Source organism: Trichosurus vulpecula, chromosome 4 (genome assembly GCF_011100635.1).
Source record: "Trichosurus vulpecula isolate mTriVul1 chromosome 4, mTriVul1.pri, whole genome shotgun sequence".
Taxonomy (NCBI): domain Eukaryota; kingdom Metazoa; phylum Chordata; class Mammalia; order Diprotodontia; family Phalangeridae; genus Trichosurus; species Trichosurus vulpecula.
Window position 1 is genome coordinate 109225082 of NC_050576.1, and position 18056 is coordinate 109243137.

The 18056-nt window shown below is 39.8% G+C and overlaps 1 protein-coding gene across 2 annotated transcripts in view; it reads left to right on the forward strand.

The window, feature by feature from the left end:
* C4BPA (complement component 4 binding protein alpha) overlaps positions 1–18056 on the forward strand; it is a 46170-nt gene that overhangs the window by 15930 nt on the left and 12184 nt on the right. For both annotated transcript variants that reach the window (XM_036753859.1, XM_036753858.1), the window contains 3 exons: positions 3946–4140; positions 9085–9267; positions 10831–11022. In XM_036753859.1, the coding sequence (XP_036609754.1) occupies positions 3946–4140; positions 9085–9267; positions 10831–11022 (570 nt within the window). The remainder of the gene's footprint in view (positions 1–3945; positions 4141–9084; positions 9268–10830; positions 11023–18056) is intronic.

Genomic DNA, 18056 nt, shown 5'->3' on the forward strand with positions numbered 1-18056 from the left:
TGGATAGACATAGATTAGATAAAAGAGATAGATGGATAGATGAGATGAGATAGATACAGATAAAGACATATGAATAGATGATAGATAGATGATGGATAAATATAGATAAATATATAGAGATAAATGATAGATACACATAAATAATAGATAAACACAGATAAATGTTAGATGATAGATAGATAGATAGATAGATAGATGATAGATAGATATAACATTTATTAAGCACTGGGTATGCAATTTTTTTAAATGATGATGACTGCTCTCAAGGAGTTTATGTTCTAATAGCAAAAGACAAAGGTATAAGGGGAGCTGGAAAGGGGGATGGAGAGGATTCCATGGGGAAGAGAGGATCACTCATTCATTGAAGAGAAATGAGTCGGCTGCTGAGGAAGTAGGACAATCTAGAGAGTGAACTGAACTGGGAGTGAAGGGAGCAGCATGGCTGAAGAGAAGAAGGGAGGAAACATAAGTGCCTATGTGCCAGACGCTGTGCTTCGTGCTTTACAAATATCATCTCGTTCAATTTTTTTTTTGTATTTTAAATGCAATTTATTTATTTAACATATTTGGTTTTCAGCATTGATTTTCACAACATTATGAATTACAAATTTTCTCCCCATTTCTACCCTCCCCCCCACTCCAAGATGGCTTATATTCTGGTTGCCCTGTTCCCCAGTCAGCCCTCCCCTCTATCACCCCCCGCCCCTCTCATCCCCTTTTCCCTTCCTTTCTTGTAGGGCAAGATAAATTTCTATGCCCCATTGCCTGTGTATCTTATTTTTTAGTTGCATACAAAAACTTTTTTTGTTTTTGAACATCTGATTTTAAAACTTTGAGTTCCAAATTCTCTTCCCTCTTCCCTTCCCACCCACCCTCCCTAAGAAGTTGAGCAATTCAACCTAGGCCACACATGTATTATTATGTGTAACCCTTCCACAATACTCATGTTGTGAAAGGCTAACTACATTTTGCTCCTTCCCATCCCATCCCGCTTTATTGAATTTTCTCCCTTGACCCTGTCCCCTTTCCAAAGTGTTTGTTTTGATTACCTCCACCCCCATCTGCCCTCCCCTCCATCATTCCCCTGCCTTTTATTTTTTTGTTTTTATCTTCCTCCCTCTTCTTTCCTGTGGGGTAAGATACCCAACTGAGTATGTATGGTATTCCCCCTCCGGCCAAATCTGATGAGAGCAAGGTTCACTCATTCCCCCCTCACCTGCCCTCTCCCCTCCTCCCATAGAACTGCTTCCTCTTGCCACCTTTATGCGAGATAATCCACCCCATTCTATCTCTCCCTATCTCCCTCTCTCAGTATGTTACTCTCTCATCCCTTAATTTCATTTTATTTCTTTTAGATATCTTCCCTTCATCTTCAACTCACCCTGTGTCTGCTCTCTCTCTTTTACATATATATATATAAACACATATATATATATACACATACATACACATACACACATATACACATAGATATATACATACATACATATTCACTTATATATATATACATAAACATATATATATATATATATACATACATACATACACATATATATGCATATTCCCTTCAACTACCCTAATACTGAGGTCTCATGAATCATATACATCATCTTTCCATGTAGGATTGTAAACAAAACAGTTCAACTTTAGTAAGTCCCTTGCAATTTCCGTTTCTTGATTACCTTTTCATGCTTCTCTTGATTCTTGTGTTTGAAAGTCAAATTTTCTATTCAGTTCTGGTCTTTTCACTGAGAAAGCTTGAAAGTCCTCTATTTTATTGAAACTCCATATTTTGCCTTGGAACATGATACTCAGTTTTGCTGGGTAGGTGATTCTAGGTTTTAATCCTAGCTCCATTGACCTCCGGAATATCGCATTCCAAGCCCTTCGATCTCTTAATGTAGAAGCTGCCAGATCTTGGGTTATTCTGATTGGGTTTCCACAATACTCAAATTGTTTCTTTCTGGCTGCTTGCAGTATTTTCTCCTTCATCTGGGAGCTCTGGAATTTGGCAACAATATTCCTAGGAGATTTCTTTTTGGGATCTATTTGAGGAGGCGACCGATGGATTCTTTCAATTTCTATTTTGCCCTGTGGCTGTAGAATATCAGGGCAGTTCTCCTTGATAATTTCCTGAAAGATGGTATCTAGGCTCTTTTTTTGATCATGGCTTTCAGGTAGTCCAATAATTTTTAAATTATCTCTCCTGGATCTATTTTCCAGGTCAGTGGTTTTTCCAAGGAGATATTTCACATTGTCTTCCATTTTTTCATTCCTTTGGTTCTGTTTTATAATATCCTGATTTCTCATAAAGTCACTAGCTTCCACTTGCTCCAATCTAATTTTTAAAGTAGTATTTTCTTCAGTGGTCTTTTGGACCTCCTTTTCCATTTGGCTAATTCTGCCTTTCAAGGCATTCTTCTCCTCATTGGCTTTTTGGAGCTCTTTTGCCATTTGAGTTAGTCTGTTTTTTAAGGTGTTGTTTTCTTCAGTGTATTTTTCAGTATTTTTTTGGGTCTCCTTTAGCAAGTCATTGACTTGTTTTTCATGGTTTTCTCGCATCCTTCTCATTTCTCTTCCCAATTTTTCCTCTACTTCTCTAACTTGCTTTTCCAAATCCTTTTTGAGTTCTTCTATGGCCTGGGGCCAGTTCATGTTTTTCTTGGAGGCTTTGGTTGTAGGCTCTATGACTTTGTTGTCTTCTTTAGGCTGTATGTTTTGGTCTTCTTTGTCACCAAAGAAAGAATCCAAAGTCTGAGACTGAATCTGGGCGTGTTTTCGCTGCCTGGCCATATTCCCAACCAACTAACTTGACCCTTGAGTTTTTCAGTGGGGTATGACTGCTTGTAGACTAACGAGTTCTATGTTCTACGTTTGGGGGGGAGGTGCCAGCTCTGTCAGAGCCTCACTCCTCCTTCCCCAAGGACCCCCAGTCCAGACTGGGCTTAGATCTTCAGCAGGCTGTTGCACTCCTGCTATGATCCGCCACTTAATTCCTCCCACCAGGTGGGCCTGGAGCCGGAAGCAGCAGCAGCCGTAGCTGCCCCACCTCCGCTGCCCCCGGGGCTGGAAGCCGAACCACGAACTCCTTCCACTCCCGCAGCTTTTCCCACTAACCTTCTCAGCAGTCTTTGGTGTTTGTGGGTCGAGGGGTCTGGTAACTGCCACACCTCACTGAATCAGGGCGCTAGGGCCCCCTCCGCCCGGCTTCTGGTCTGGATCGTCCATGCCGCTCAGGCTGGGCTCTGCTCCACTCCGTTCCCAGCTCCCAGCTCCGTGTGGAATAGAGCTCGCCCAGAGACCATCCGGGCTGTCCTGGGCTGGAGCCCTGCTTCCCTCTGCTGTTCTGTGGGTTCTGCCATTCTAGAATTGGTTCAGAGCCATTTTTATAGGTTTTTGGAGGGACTCGGGTACGCAGCTCACTCTAGTCCGTGCTTACCAGCCGCCATCTTCCATCTCGTTCAATTTTGTTGTTGTTTGTTGTTGTTGTTAAGTCATTTCAGTCACATCCAAGTCTTCGTGATGCCATTTGGGGTTTTCTAGGCAGAGACACTGGAGAAGTTTGCCATTGCCTTCTCCAGCTCATTTGACTGAAGAGGAAACTGAGGCAAACAGGGCTAAGTGACTTTCCCTGGGGTCACACAGCCAGTAAGCGTCTGAGGCCAGATTTGAACTCAGGAAGATGAGTCTTCCTGACTTTAGGCCTTGCCCTCTATCCACTGCACCACCCTGTTGTCCTCCCATTCAATAGCCCCATTAAAAAAGGGCAATCCCAGAGACTCATCATTACAGCAAGCCTAAGGGTAGAGTTATCCTAAGGGGCTCAAGACAGCAGGTGGGAAGATGGAGCAGTCCTGAGAGCCAGCTGAGAAGTGGAGGAAGTGGGGTGCAGAGGTAACAATAAATGCCTTCCCTGACTCTGTCTTCCTCCCTGCTTGTGTCCAGTTGTTGTCTGTTCGCCGCCACCACACATCAGCAATGGGAAGCACAGCAGCAGAGAAGACGACACCTACAACTTTGGCTCTTCTGTGACCTACAGATGCAACACTCCCTTCTCACTCATAGGCGAGGCCTCTCTTTCCTGTACTGTGGTCAATGGGACCATTGGTGTGTGGAGTCCGCAGCCCCCTACATGCAAAAGTAAGTGATCAAGCCTAAAGGAAGAGCAATATGTTTAAAGTTTTATTTTTTTAAATGGAGGAGAGAAGTTTGAAGAGTGGATACCAGCAATTCACTTCAATGTAGTAATTTTGTAGCCATTTAATATTAATTGAGCATCAGCAGGTTGCCTAATACTAGACCAAGACCTAAGGGGGTCAGTGGCATAAAGTGAGAAATAAAAGTTTCCCTGCCTTCAAGAAGCTTAAAGGCTGAAGGGATCCATAAGAGGGCTGGCATACATTGTGCCACTAGTATCTGTGTAGCACTCTCTCTGGGCTCATGACCACAGTGTGCACTGGCACTGGTATGTTGAATCATCTGAGGATCCTGGGGTAATCATATGGCTGGGTAACCTAATGTTAGAGCTCATGAGTGTCTCCTTGCTGACATTCCTTGTAACTATTGTTGACCTGAAAGTTTGGTTAAAGGAGGCAAACAGGCTAGGTGATATATAAATTCATAATGTTTATTCCCTTAAAGCTAGCAAAGCTAGCTTACTCGTACATACAAGGAGCCAGAGCATAAGTTCTGAATGTCTGAAGAAAGGAATGAGAAGGTTTAAATACATTTTTAGTCCCAACTCAGCATGTCTGTGTTACTCAATTTTATGATCTCCATATCATAAGAAAGGAAGTTTCTTAGTTGAACAAGACAGTTGACAAGGTAGTGTCATTTAGAGATTATGATCCCAAAATGCAAATGTCCCTAGAATATCAAGATACGAGAAATCCCACTGTTCTGGTTGCAGACATCCTGTCACCAACAGGAAAGATACTCCTTGTCAATCTTATCTGGTCTTTGAAGTTGCTGACACAGAAAGGGGCATTTTTAGAATAGAGCAAAGCAGTTTGGATGATTAGTTCAGGCTTTGGATCTTATTGGGGTTCAAATAATCTGAAAGGATTGTCGTTATCAACCAGCAGATCAGTTAGTTTTTAGTAAAGATATATGCCCCAAATGCTATAGCAAGAACAGTGTTTCATAGCGTTTCCCCTCAAAATTGGGACATACTCTCCCACAACTACACATAAAGTCCATGTTGGGCAAGACTGTTGAGGGTTGAGGGAGACAAGGTCCAGGAACCCCAAGACTGGAGTTCCCAGACAGGGTCATTGAGGGGGAGCATTCTTTAAGTCAAGGTGGCAAAGATTTACTATGCTTTACAGCGGGCAAGAGTTCTTAAGGAACCTGCAACCTTATAGAGGTGCAGAAAAATTTTTATAAGAGATCTAGGGATAAAAGATGTCAATTAGGTGTTTTGGGGTGGTATTAGGGAGTGGTTAATGGGTGGCCAGTTCTTAAAGGAACATGCATGTTCTGTATCTACTGCATAGGTATCTTACCCAGAGTTCACTGGGAAATAGACCAAAGGGGGGCAACCTGGAGGTGTGGTTTTGACTGTGAAACGTCACTAAGTCAACTAACGGTCAGGGCTGACTGGAAATATCCAGGTGGCTCTCATCAAATGTCTTGTTAGACAAGATGAATGTAAGGGAGTATACATTTGACTATGTCTAGGATACATATCAGGAAGGTCAGTGAGTAGTAAATATTGTTATGTCCCATTGCACAACCAACTAGCATGTACACAGGGAGTTGGACCAATAAATTCTATATGTGCAGCTGGCCACAGTATAAGGAGGAGAGATAAGTGTTCTGCTAAGACATGCTGCCCTTGAACTGGAGAGGAACTGCTAGGACCAATGTTTTGAAGATAGGGAGAGATGTGATTTTAGAACAGGATATGATTTTGGAACTGGGGTCCAGGCACAGGCACCCAAGCAGAGGCTAAGGAGAAATGTTAGAATTAAGGTCCAAGCACAAGCACCCAAGCACCCCATCAAGACTGGGTATGAATTTATAGTGCAGTGATACTAAGTCACTCATACAGAGAAGCCAAAGGCCTAAGGTAATTCACTATTCTGGACCTGCAGTGCCTTGATGCCCTTTCATTCTCTGGCAGGTTCTCACAAATCTGCTGAAGGGTATCAGAGATGGATGGGTGGTTCCACTACTCAGCTGGTCTGGCTTCTGTTCTCATAGGGTATAACATCTCTCCACTCGGCAGTTGACCTGGTGCTAGGCTGGTGTAAGAAGCTCACTCAGTTGTAAAGCTAGTTCCTTATAGAGCTGGGCTGTTACTGGGCTGCTGTTTCTGGACTGGGCCAGGCAGGTTATTTTGTAGCTGCTTCCAGACTGTGCCAAGAAGATCACTTCATCACAGGGCTCTTTCAAGAGCTTAGTATGTCTTCTAGACAGATTGATACTCTGAATTCTCTGGACTCAGATGGGTAGCTCTTGTCTGGCATAGCTGAGTGTTACAATGCTCTTTTTAGCAAAGGCAACACCTCTTAGGCTATGATGGACAGAAACTTTTCTTACACTCCCTCAGAGAAAGACTCTGAGGTTTGTCACCTCAAGGCAAGAGGAGATAGAGGTCTAGCCTTTACTGTTTAACCCTTCTTTCTGGTTCAGAGGTGGCATTACTGTGTTGTGGACCCCACTTTTACTTCAGTTAAGTTGCAATTTCTAGATGCCTATTGGGTCATGGGTAGAAGACTGGCTGAGGACAAACGTAACAAAAGGTCTCCATCCTGGTACAAGTTCATGGTCTCACTGGCCTCTTCATTTGCAATGGGCTATTCGAGCTTTTGACCCCCTCTAAGCAAGAGATGGAGCATTTCCTTACATCTGAAAGGTTTTTCCCCTTTACAAGTCTTTGTTTTTGGCCCTTATGACCTTCAACCTTTTTTGAAGTCTAGATTACATATTCTTGCTAGTCTAGAAGATTATTCCCTTTTTAGCTGTTAACTACCACAAAATCACTCTTTTGGATTCTACGAGACATGGTCATTTCCTCCCCTGCTCCACCTCGATTTTCTCATTTATAATTAAAAATAATCTTTTTTTTATTTTAAAAAATTAATTTATTCTTAATTTTAACATTCACTTCCACAAGATTTTGAGTTCCAAATTTTCTCCCCATCTCTCCCCTCCCCCAACCCCAGGAGGCAGGCATTCTGATTACCCTTTCCCCCAATCTGCCTTCCCTTCTATTACCTGCCCCCCCTTCTCTAATTCCCTTCCACTTCTATTTTCCTGTAGGTTAAGATAGATTTCTATACCCCATTGCCTGTATATCTTATTTCCCAGTTGCACGTAAAAACCATTTTTAACATTCCTTTTTAAAACTTTGAGTTGCAAATTTTCTCCCTCTCTCCCCACCCACCCTCATTGAGAAAGCAAGCAATTCAATATAGGTTATGCACGTGTAGTTGTTGAGGTTAGGTTTGGGGGTTTAGGGGTGCTCAGGACCCCAAAATACCAACACTCCAGATCCTGCAAAATGAATTCCACCCAAGCCTTCTTACAGCCAAAGAAAAAAACAAAGTTTATTAAAGATTTGCTTTATTGGCCAGACTCTTAAGAAATCTCACCATTAGCTACACTCTTTTTTTTTTAAATTTTATCATTTTTATTTAATTTTTTAGTTTTCAACATTGATTTCCACAAGATTTTGAGTTATAAATTTTTGCCCCATTTCTACCCTCCCCCCCATTCATTAGTGAGACTCTTAAGGAATATGAGTATTTGTGACTCTAATGCCAGTGGACTAGACTGAAAAAGCTGAGCTGGATTGAATCTGAGTGCCTTCATGGAGGCAAGATGGATCTTATACACAGAAAGATTGTAGGAGAGATCTAGGGTCATCCAAGTAGTCTTGGGGTAATGGAAGGAAGGGTTTAGGGAGGATCTTGATGGCACTGGGGTGATTGGGGGACTAGGGTGAGGTTAGACTCCAGGAATGGGATTAAGGGTGTTAAATAGGAGATGACAGACAATGGAGAGCTAGGCTAGGTTAAAAGTAACAGATTTGGGTATAGATATTTTGAGAGGATCAAGGGTGGGAAGCAGCCAGAGGCAAGCCAAGAGGTAATTGGACCAGGGAGGGCTTGTCTAGGTTATTTAGGCATGAAAAGGCAAATCAAGTGGCAAGATTCAAGGTGGGTTTGAGGGGTTCCTAGAGACTGTACCCCATCATAGTCATGCAAAATACTTCCATAATAGTCATGTTGTGAAAGACTAAACTATCCTAAACGGCTCCCCACCCCACCCCCATTTATTCTATTCTCTTTTTTGACCCTGTCCCTCCTCAAAAAAAGATTGCTTCTTATTACCCCATCCCCCAATCTGCCCTCCCTTCTATCATCCCCCCCTTTTCCCTTCCCCCCCCTACTTTTCTGTATGGTAAGACAGATTTCCACACCCAATTCAGTGGGTATGTTATACCTTCCTTAAGCCAAATCCGATGAGAGTAAAATTCCCTGTCACCTCCCCTCCCTTTCCCCTCCACTGTAAAAGCTTTTTCTGGCGTCTTTTATGTAAGAATCAGAAAGAATCTTGACCAAGTATGACTGTTCTGGCACTATGTTCAGAATGACGGAGCAAGTGTACTTATTCTTTTGTTCTGAGTTTCTTGGAGCTTGGTACTAGGCAAATATCTGAAGTCATAAAACATTTTACTCATGAAACGTGGAATTGTAAAGTTGGAAAGGACCTTAGAAATAATAAACTTCGGAGGTTCCTAACCTGGAGCAATGAATTTATTTTTTTAAAATATATTTCAATAACTATATTTCAATAGAATTGCCTTCCTTTGTATTCCTGTGTATTTTATTTTATGCATTTCAAAATATCATTTTAGGAGTCCATAAGCTTAACTAGATTGCCAGAGGGGTCCATGACACAAAAATGTTTAAGAACCTCTGCTCTAGTTCAACACCCCCATTGTACCAAGTAGGAAACTTTTTAAGGTGTATCTGCCTAAAACATTAGGGACTTCCAATTATGTCTTTGCTAATACTTTTGTGTTGTTTTACCAGGTAATTTGAGTTGAACATGTCTCTTGTTTTCTTTCTTTAGTGGTTACCTGTAAGCAGCCACAATTTCCTAATGGGAAATTCACCTCTGGTTTTGGACCCACCTACACATACAAAAACACTATTTTGCTTGAGTGCAATGAGGGTTACATTCTAAATGGCACCAATGTGATTCACTGTGAAGCTGACAATCAATGGCATCCTGATATACCCACTTGTGTGATCAGTGAGTATGGACACATTCTAAGCCTACCCAGAAATGCAGGCATGGGAACAATAAAGGAGTTGGCATTAACGTATACTTTGTCACAGTACGGTTTTGTTTTATTCCAATCATCAGAAGACTAGATGGCTGATTCTTAAAGAGCTCCATTTCCCCCTGCTGTAAAAGAAACAAATTAGCTCTGTTTATATAGAGTGGCTTAGGGCAAGGAGCTGCAAACATAGCAAATTATTATTATTCTTATTAGCACTTAATAGTGCTTTAAGTTTTACACACCTTTGATCTTCACAGCTACCCTAAAAGGCAGGTGCTTTTATGACCCCCATTTTATAGATGAGGAAACTAAGGCTGAGAAAGGTTAAGTAATTTGCCCAGAGTCATGCAACTAGCAAATGTCTGACACTGGATTGGAACTCAGGACTTTCTGGCTCCACTTCCAACATTCTATCCACTGTAACCATTTAGTAGACCCTTTTATTTTGCTTTATATCATTTTTTGCCCCCAATCCAACCAAAGAGCCTGCCATTCAAAATGTAGGAAGCTGGATCTCAATAGTTATATTTTGGAAATGATGATTTCAGTGATGTGGACATAGTGCTTGCAGTTATTCGTTATACAAACATGACATCATCAGGAAAGGCAAAAGAAACTGAAAACCAAAGTTTCAATTGCAAATGATCAAAGGGTATTTTGTTTTTGCCAAGTAACTTTATCTGAAGGGTAAAAGATGAAGTTACTAGTGGCAATCATGGTTGGTGACTAGGCAGACACTGTTTGTCCACTCTCACCATCTAATTAGGAAGCACTCCAAAGTTAATCTCATATACCCAGAAACTTTTACCAGTATTCTTTACTGCAGGGTAATTGGTAGGTCAAGTCCCTCCACTTGAATATTAGGTCATTCAAAGATAAGTTATTTTAGATGGATTTATTATTGTTGTTGTTAAGAATACAATAACACAGTAATAACAGCTAGTATTTATATAACACTTAATTGTTTACAAGCCCTTTACATATGTTATCTCATTTGATTTTCACAACAATCCTGGGAGGTAGGTGCTGTTATTATATCTGTTTCACCAATGAGGAAACTGAGGCACAAAAAGATCAAGTGACTTGCCCAGGGTCACATAGTGAGTGTATGAGTCAGGATTTGAACTCAGGTCTTCCTGACTCCAAGTATGTAGAGTGCTTTGTGTACTATACCCTCTAGCTTAAAAGGAAAGCTAGGCTCTCCTGTCTAGTTCTTTCAATGACCAGAAACCATTCTTCTTTTCAATCTGAACATTCTGCCAATAGCTGTGCACACCATGTAGCATTGCCATATGTGTGTATGCAGGTTTTGATGAGGGCACATTTTATCCCACAGAGACATCTTTCAGTCCCTCGATAGTTCCCTGTGTCCAATTTTTCCTTTCCCAATGACCTCGAAGAGAATTTCTGATAATTTCTGTGGTGTCTTAGGTCATCGCCTAAGTTGGTTTCCACCATGTCATCCCTCAAAATGACAGGCTGCTATGTGGTCATGGATGGCCTCAGTAACAGCTGTTTCCAATGCTTTTCAGATGCTTGCATTGAACGACCACTCATTGAAAATGCTTACCTTGTAACCCGTACTCGAGGTGAGAGTGTGTTCCCAGTTGGCAGTGTATTAACATTTGCATGTAAGCGTGGATACAAAGCCATTCCAGATGCACTACTTACTGCTACCTGCCAGGAAGATTTTAGCTGGCATATGAATGAAGGATTTTGTGAAAGTAAGTATCTTTCCTATCTACATTTTCGTCTGTGAAACCCAGCATTTAGGAAACAAGTTCATCAAAGATGTAACTAACTCTACCAAAAGTATATTTGGGAATACTCTTTTTTTAGAATTGCATTAATTTTTTAGAGTCTTAGAATGTTCAAGTTAGAAGGAATGTTAGAGGTCATCTGAAAGAGCTGTTAGAAGAAGGCAGCATGGTACAAGGGAAAGAGCATTGCCCCTGAAGTTAGAGGATCTAATTCAAATCCCATCTCTGACTGGCCTGTGTCACCTTCCAGGATGAAAGTTTTATCATCTGTAAAATAACAGGGTCAGACTAGATATCCTCTCCAGTCCCTTCCAGCTCTAGCTATATGATCCTATTATATAGCCCAATCTTCTACTTTTGTACACAAGAAAACAGAGGTGCAGACTCCAATGAATGGGCTTTGAAAACATCTTTCTATATAAATAGAGGTATTTTCTTAGCAAAAGGGTGGTCCTCACTAGCCCATTGAGAAGTCAGTTTTTCAATAGTAAATATAATTAAATTTTACTAATTCAGAATAACTTCAAAAAAGCCATTGTTTTGTTAATGTGAAGTCTGAATTACAATTTTGTTAAGAATTAAAGAAATAGTTTCAGTACTTTAAGGAACTCAAATTCTTTTTTGATAGTCCATCACAGTCTTAGCTTCTATGAAACTGAAAGGACTTCAAGTTTGGGCAAGGTGATTTTTTAAAAGATTTTTGAAATGCTTTATGTATTTTATTTCATTTGACCTTCACAACAGCTCTATGAATTAGGTGATATTATCTATATTTTACATATGAGGAAACTGACTCAAAAAACTTTTAAGTTACTTCCCCATAATCACTCAGTAAGCAAGTGTCTGGGTTGGACTTTGATCTGTTTGTTTGTTTTTTATAAAGGAAGTTAGTTACATTTAAATATAACATACTTGCCCTCCAGGACTCTACTCTGAGCTCTCTTCTCTTCTTCCTTTATACTATTTCCCTTGGTGATTTCACCAGCTCACATGGTTAAAATTATCATCTCTATTCAAATGACTCTCAGATATAATTGTCCAGCCCTAACTTCTCTCTCTTTTTTCATGCAAACCATAATTCTATATTAACCATACTGCACCAAAAAAAGCAAGAGATGTAAAAAAACAACAATCTGCCCTCAAAGTTGATCAGTTCTCTCTGTGGAGGTGGATAGCATTTTTCATCATGAGTCCTTTGGAACTGTCATGGATCATTGTATTGTTCAGTCTTTCATAGTCAATAATCATTATAATATTGCTGTTACTATGTGCAATGTTCCCTTGGTTCTGCTCACTTCACTTTACTTCAGTTCAAATAGATCTTCCCAGGTTTTTCTGAAACCATCCTGTTTATCATTTCTTGTAGCACAATATTCCTTCACAATCATATACCACAATTTGCTCCTCAATTGGTGGCATTCCCTCAATTTCCAATTCCTTGCCACCACAAAAAAAGCTGCTATAAATATTTTTGTGCATAAAAGCCCTTTTCCTTTTCCTTTGATTTCTTTGGAATACTAGTTGTGATATTGCTGGATCAAAGAATATGCGCAGTATTTTAGCCCTTTGGACATAATTGCAAATTTTTCTTCAGAATGGTTGGGCCAATTCACAAATCTACCAACAATGTATTAATGTACCAGTTTTTCCACATCCCCTCCAGCATTTATCATTTTCCTTTTCTGCCATGTTATCCAATCTAATAGGAGTAAGGTGGTACCGCAGAGTTGTTTTAATTTTAATTTCTCTAATTATTAGTGATTTAGACATTTTAGAAATGATTAACTATAGCTTTGATTCTGAGAACTGCCTCTGTAACCTTTCACCATTTATCAATTGGGTAATGGATCTTATTTTCATAAAATTGGCTTAGTTTCCAATATATTTGGGAAATGACGCCTTTGTCAGAGAATCCTGCTCTAATTTTTTTCTCAGTTTCCTGCTTTCCTTCTAATTTTAGCTGCATTGGTTTTGTTTAAGCAAAATCTTTTTAATTTCATGTAATCAAAATTATCCATTTTACTTCTTGTAATTCTGTCTATCTCTTGTTTAGTCGCCAACTCTTCCCTTATCCATATATCTAACAGGTAAAAATTTTCATGCCCCCCTGATTTGCTTTTAATATTACCTTTTATGTCCAAATCACATAGTCATTTTAACCTTATCTTGGTGTGTAGTATGAGATGTTGGTTTATGCCTAGTTTCTGCCAGACTGCTTCCCAGTTTTGCTAGCAGTTTTTGTCAAATAGTAAGCTCTTGTCACCAAAGCTGGATCTTTAGTTTATCAAATACTAGATTACGATAGTCATTTACTACTACTTAGTGCATACACAATCTATTCCAGTGATCTACTACTCAGTTTCTTATTCAGACAAGATTGTTTTGATGATTACTATTTGTAATATTTTGAAACCTGGTACTACTAGGCTGCCTTCCTTCATGTTTTTTCATTGATTCCCTTGACATTGTTGTTCTTCCAGATGAATTTTAAAAATTACTTTATCTAGCTGTATAAAATAATTCCTAGATAGTTTGATTGATATGGCACTGAATAAATTAACTTAGGTAGAATTGTCATTTTTATTATTTTCACTCAGCCTACTCATGAGCAGTTAATATTTCTCCAATTGTTTAGGTCCATCTTTTGTGTACAGTGTTTTGTAACTGTGTTCATTTAGTTCCTGGGTTTGTCTTGGCAGATAGATTCATAAGTATTTTATACTGTTCCCAGTTATTTTGTTTGGCTAATTCTGCCTTTCAAGGCATTCTTCTCCTCATTGGCTTTTTGGAGCTCTTTTGCCATTTGAGTTAGTCTATTTTTAAGGTGTTGTTTTCTTCAGTGTATTTTTCAGTATTTTTTGGGTCTCCTTTAGCAAGTCATTGACTTGTCTTTCATGGTTTTCTCACATCCTTCTCATTTCTCCTCCCAATTTTTCCTCTACTTCTCTAACTTGCTTTTCCAAATCCTTTTTGAGCTCTTCCATGGCCTGGGACCAGTTCATGTTTTTCTTGGAGGCTTTTGGTGTAGGCTCTTGCACTTTGTTGACTTCTTCTGTCTGTATGTTTTGGTCTTCTGTCACCAAAGAAAGAATCCAAAGTCTGAGACTGAATCTGGGTGAGTTTTCGCTGCCTGGCTATATTCCCAACCAACTAACTTGACCCTTGAGTTTTGTAGACTAAAGAGTTCTATGTTCCACGTTTGGGGGGATGCACCAGCTCTGCCACACCAGCACTCCTCCTTCCCCAAGAACCCCCAACCCAGATTGGGCTTAGATCTTCAGCAGGCTGTGCACTCCTGCTCTGATGTGCCACTTAATTACTCCCACCAGGTGGGCCTGGGGCCGGAAGCAACTGCAGCTGTAGCTGCCCCAGGGGCAGTGGCCAAACCTCGAACTCTGTCCACTCCCGCAGCTTTTCCCACTAACCTTCTCTGCTGTCTTTGGTGTTTGTGGGTTGAGAAGTCTGGTAATTGCCGCAGCTCACTGATTCAGGGCGCTAGGGCCCACTCCGCCCAGCTCCTGGTCTGGTTGGTCCGCGCCGCTCATGCTGGGCTCTGCTCCGCTCCACCCCCAGCTCCCAGCTCCCAGCTCTGTGTGGGATAGACCTCACCCAGAGACCATCCAGGCTGTCCTGGGCTGGAGCCCTGCTTCCCTCTGCTGTTTTGTGGCTTCTGCAGTTCTAGAATTGGTTCAGAGCCATTTTTTATAGGTTTTTGGAGGGACTCGGTGGGGAGCTTATGCTAGTCCCTGCTTTCCAGCCGCCATCTTGGCTCTGCCCCCCTGAAAGTCCCTGTTCCCATTTATTTTAAATGGAATTTCTGTATCTCTGTACTGCTGAGGAAAGGGTATGCTCCTTTCTAGTCCCATTCAAGTATCTCTGGAGATCTAGCATATCTAGCTTTTTTCTAAAATTCTATTTATCTCTTTTTTAAAAAAATTCTTTCCTTTTTAATTTTTGAGTTCCAGATTCTCTTCTTCTCTCTCATCACTTTCTCACCCACTGAGAAAACAAATAATGTTATATTAGTTATACATGTGAAATCATGCAAAACCTGTTTCCATATTAGCCATAGCGTACAAAAAACAAAAAAAAAGCAAGAAAATTATACTTCAATTTGCACTTATTGTTCATCAGCTCTCTCTCTGGAGGTGGATAGCATTTTTCCATCATGAGTCCTTTGGAATTGTCTCGGATCAGTGTATTGATCAGAATAGTGAAATCTTTCCATTGATCATCATTACAATGTTGCTGTTACTGTGCACAATGATGTTCTGGTTCTTCTCACTTCACTTTGCATCAGTTCATATAGGTTTTGCCATGGTTTTTTTTCTGACAGCACTCCCTTCTTATAGCACCATAATACTCCATCACAATCATATGCCAAAACTTGTTCAGCTGTTCCCTAATTGATAAGCATCTCCTCAATTTCCAATTCTTTGCTGCCACAGAAATAGTGGCTACAAGTATTTTTTGTACATATAAGTCCTTTTCCTTTATCTTTGATCTCTTTGGGATGCAGACCTAGTAGTGGTATTGCTGGATCAAAGCATATGCATAGTTTTACAGGCCTTTGGACACAGTTACAGATTGTTCTCCAGAATCATTGGGCTAGTTCACAACTCTACCAACAGATCATTAATGTACCTATTTTCCTTCATTCCCTGCAGCATTTGCAATTTCTGATAGGTGTGAAGTGATACCTCAGAGTTTTAATTTGCCTTTCTTTAATTAATAGTGATTTAAAGCATATTTTCACATGACTATAGATAGCTTTGATTTCTTCTTCCGAAAACTTCCTGTTTGTATCCTTTGACCATTTGTCAGTTGGACAATGGCTCTTATTTTCATAAATTTGACTCAGTTCCCTATATATTTGAGAAATGAAGCCTTTATCAGAGAACTTTGCTATAAAAGGTTTTGGATTTTTCTTTGTTGTTATGGCAAATTTGATAGTTTCCCTGATTATCTTTTTCCATCTATCTAACATTTATCTTTTTTCAATTAAGTCTGTTTTTGCTCCGGTTTGTCTGAGATCATGATTGACACCTCTGCCCTCTTCACTTCAGCTGAAGCATAATAAACTCTGCTCTGGCCCTTCATTTCAACTCTATGTACATCTTTCTATCCCAAGTGTGTCTCTTGCGCACAACATGCAATTGGATCCTGGTTTCTAATCCAATCTGCTATCTACTTTTATTCTATGGGTTAGTTCATCTCATTTATATTCACAGTTATGCTTATTAACTGTGCATTTCTCTCTATCCCATTTTCCTTTGTTTATCTTTCTCTCTCTTTTTATCCTGGCCTTCCTCAAAAGTCTATCTTTCTTCTGATTACTATTTCTCCCAATTCACCCTCTTTTTTATTGTCCCCTCCCCTATATCTTTTATCTCCTTCTCCTATCTCTGAGTATGTATTCTTCCCTCTTTGAACCAATTCTGATAAGAGTGAGGTTCAAGCATTGCCTACCACCACTCTGATTTCCCCCTCTGATGTAAAAACTCTTCTTTGTATACCTCTTTCATGTGAGAAAATTTCCCCCATTCTATCTCTCCCTCCCCCCTTCTCCCAGTGTATCCCTTTTTCTCATCTCTATATCCTTTTTTTTTGACAATTGTACTACCATAATCAACTCACATCTATGGTTTCTGTCTATGCAGACCCCTTCCAACTCCCCTGATAATAATAAAGCTTTTAGGAGTTACATGTATCATCTTCCCATATGGTAATTAAACAGTACTTTTTCATGTTTACCTTTCTAGATTTCTCTGGAGTTTTCTGTTTGAATGTCAAATTTTCTGTTCAGCTCTGATCTTTTCATCAGGAATGCTTGGAAGTCTTTTATTTCACTAAATCTCTACTTGCCCCCCTCCCAAGGATTTTATTCAGTTTTGCTGGGTAGGTTATTCTTGGTTGAAATTCTAACTACTTTGCTCTTCAGAATATCATATTCCAAGTCCTCCACTCCTTTACTGTAAAAGCTGATATTTGATATTTAAATTTTTTTTTTTCCTGGCCATTTGCAATATTTTTCCCTTTGACCTGGAAGCTCTGCAATTTGGTTATAATATTCCTGGGAATTTTTATTTTGGGATCTCTTTCAAGAAGTGATTGATACATTCTTTCCATTTCTATTTTGCCCTCTGAATGTAAGATATCAGGGCAGTTTTTCTTGATAACTTCTTAAAATGTGATGTTTAGGGTCTTTTTTTGGTCATGGCTTTTGGATAGTCCAATAATTCTTAAATTGTCTTTCCTTGATCTCCTTTCCAGGTCAATTGTTTTTCCAATGAGGTATTTTATATTTTCTTCTATTTTTTCATTCTTTTGACTTTGTTTTATTGTTTCTTGAAGTCTCATTGAGGTATTAGCATCTACTTGCCCATTCACATTCACAGTTGTGATTACTGTGTATTTCCCTCTATCTTATTTCCTTCTGTTCACCTTTCCTTGATCCCTATCTCTCTCTTTTTACCCTATACTTTCTCAAAAGTCTGTTTTGCTTCTAACCACTGCTTCCTTCAATCTACCCTCCCTCTTATCACCCCTTCCTTTCTCTTGGCCCCTTCCTCTCTTACTTCCCTGTTGGGCAAAATAGATTTCTATACCTAACTGCTTGCAAGCATCCAGAAAGAAACCATTCAAATACCATAGAGACACAGTCATGATCATACGAAATTTGGCAGCTCCCACAGTAAAGGAACAGAGAGATGCACAGATAAATGGAATTTATCTATAATATTATCAGGAGTTTTCAATTTTTGGATCTCTTTCAGAAGGGGAGGGGCAAATCTTTTCCATTTCTATTTGGGCATAGTGATTTTTGTCTGCTGTGCAAGCCTTATCCTTGCTAAGCTGAAAAAGTCTTGTCACCAAGTTGGCTGCAAGATAACATGCTTCTTGGCATATATTATTTATCTTTTTTAATTACACTTTAAAAAACATTACAATGATCCTCCTGAAGGATCTCTATGACATGCCCTTTTCCCTCCCTAATT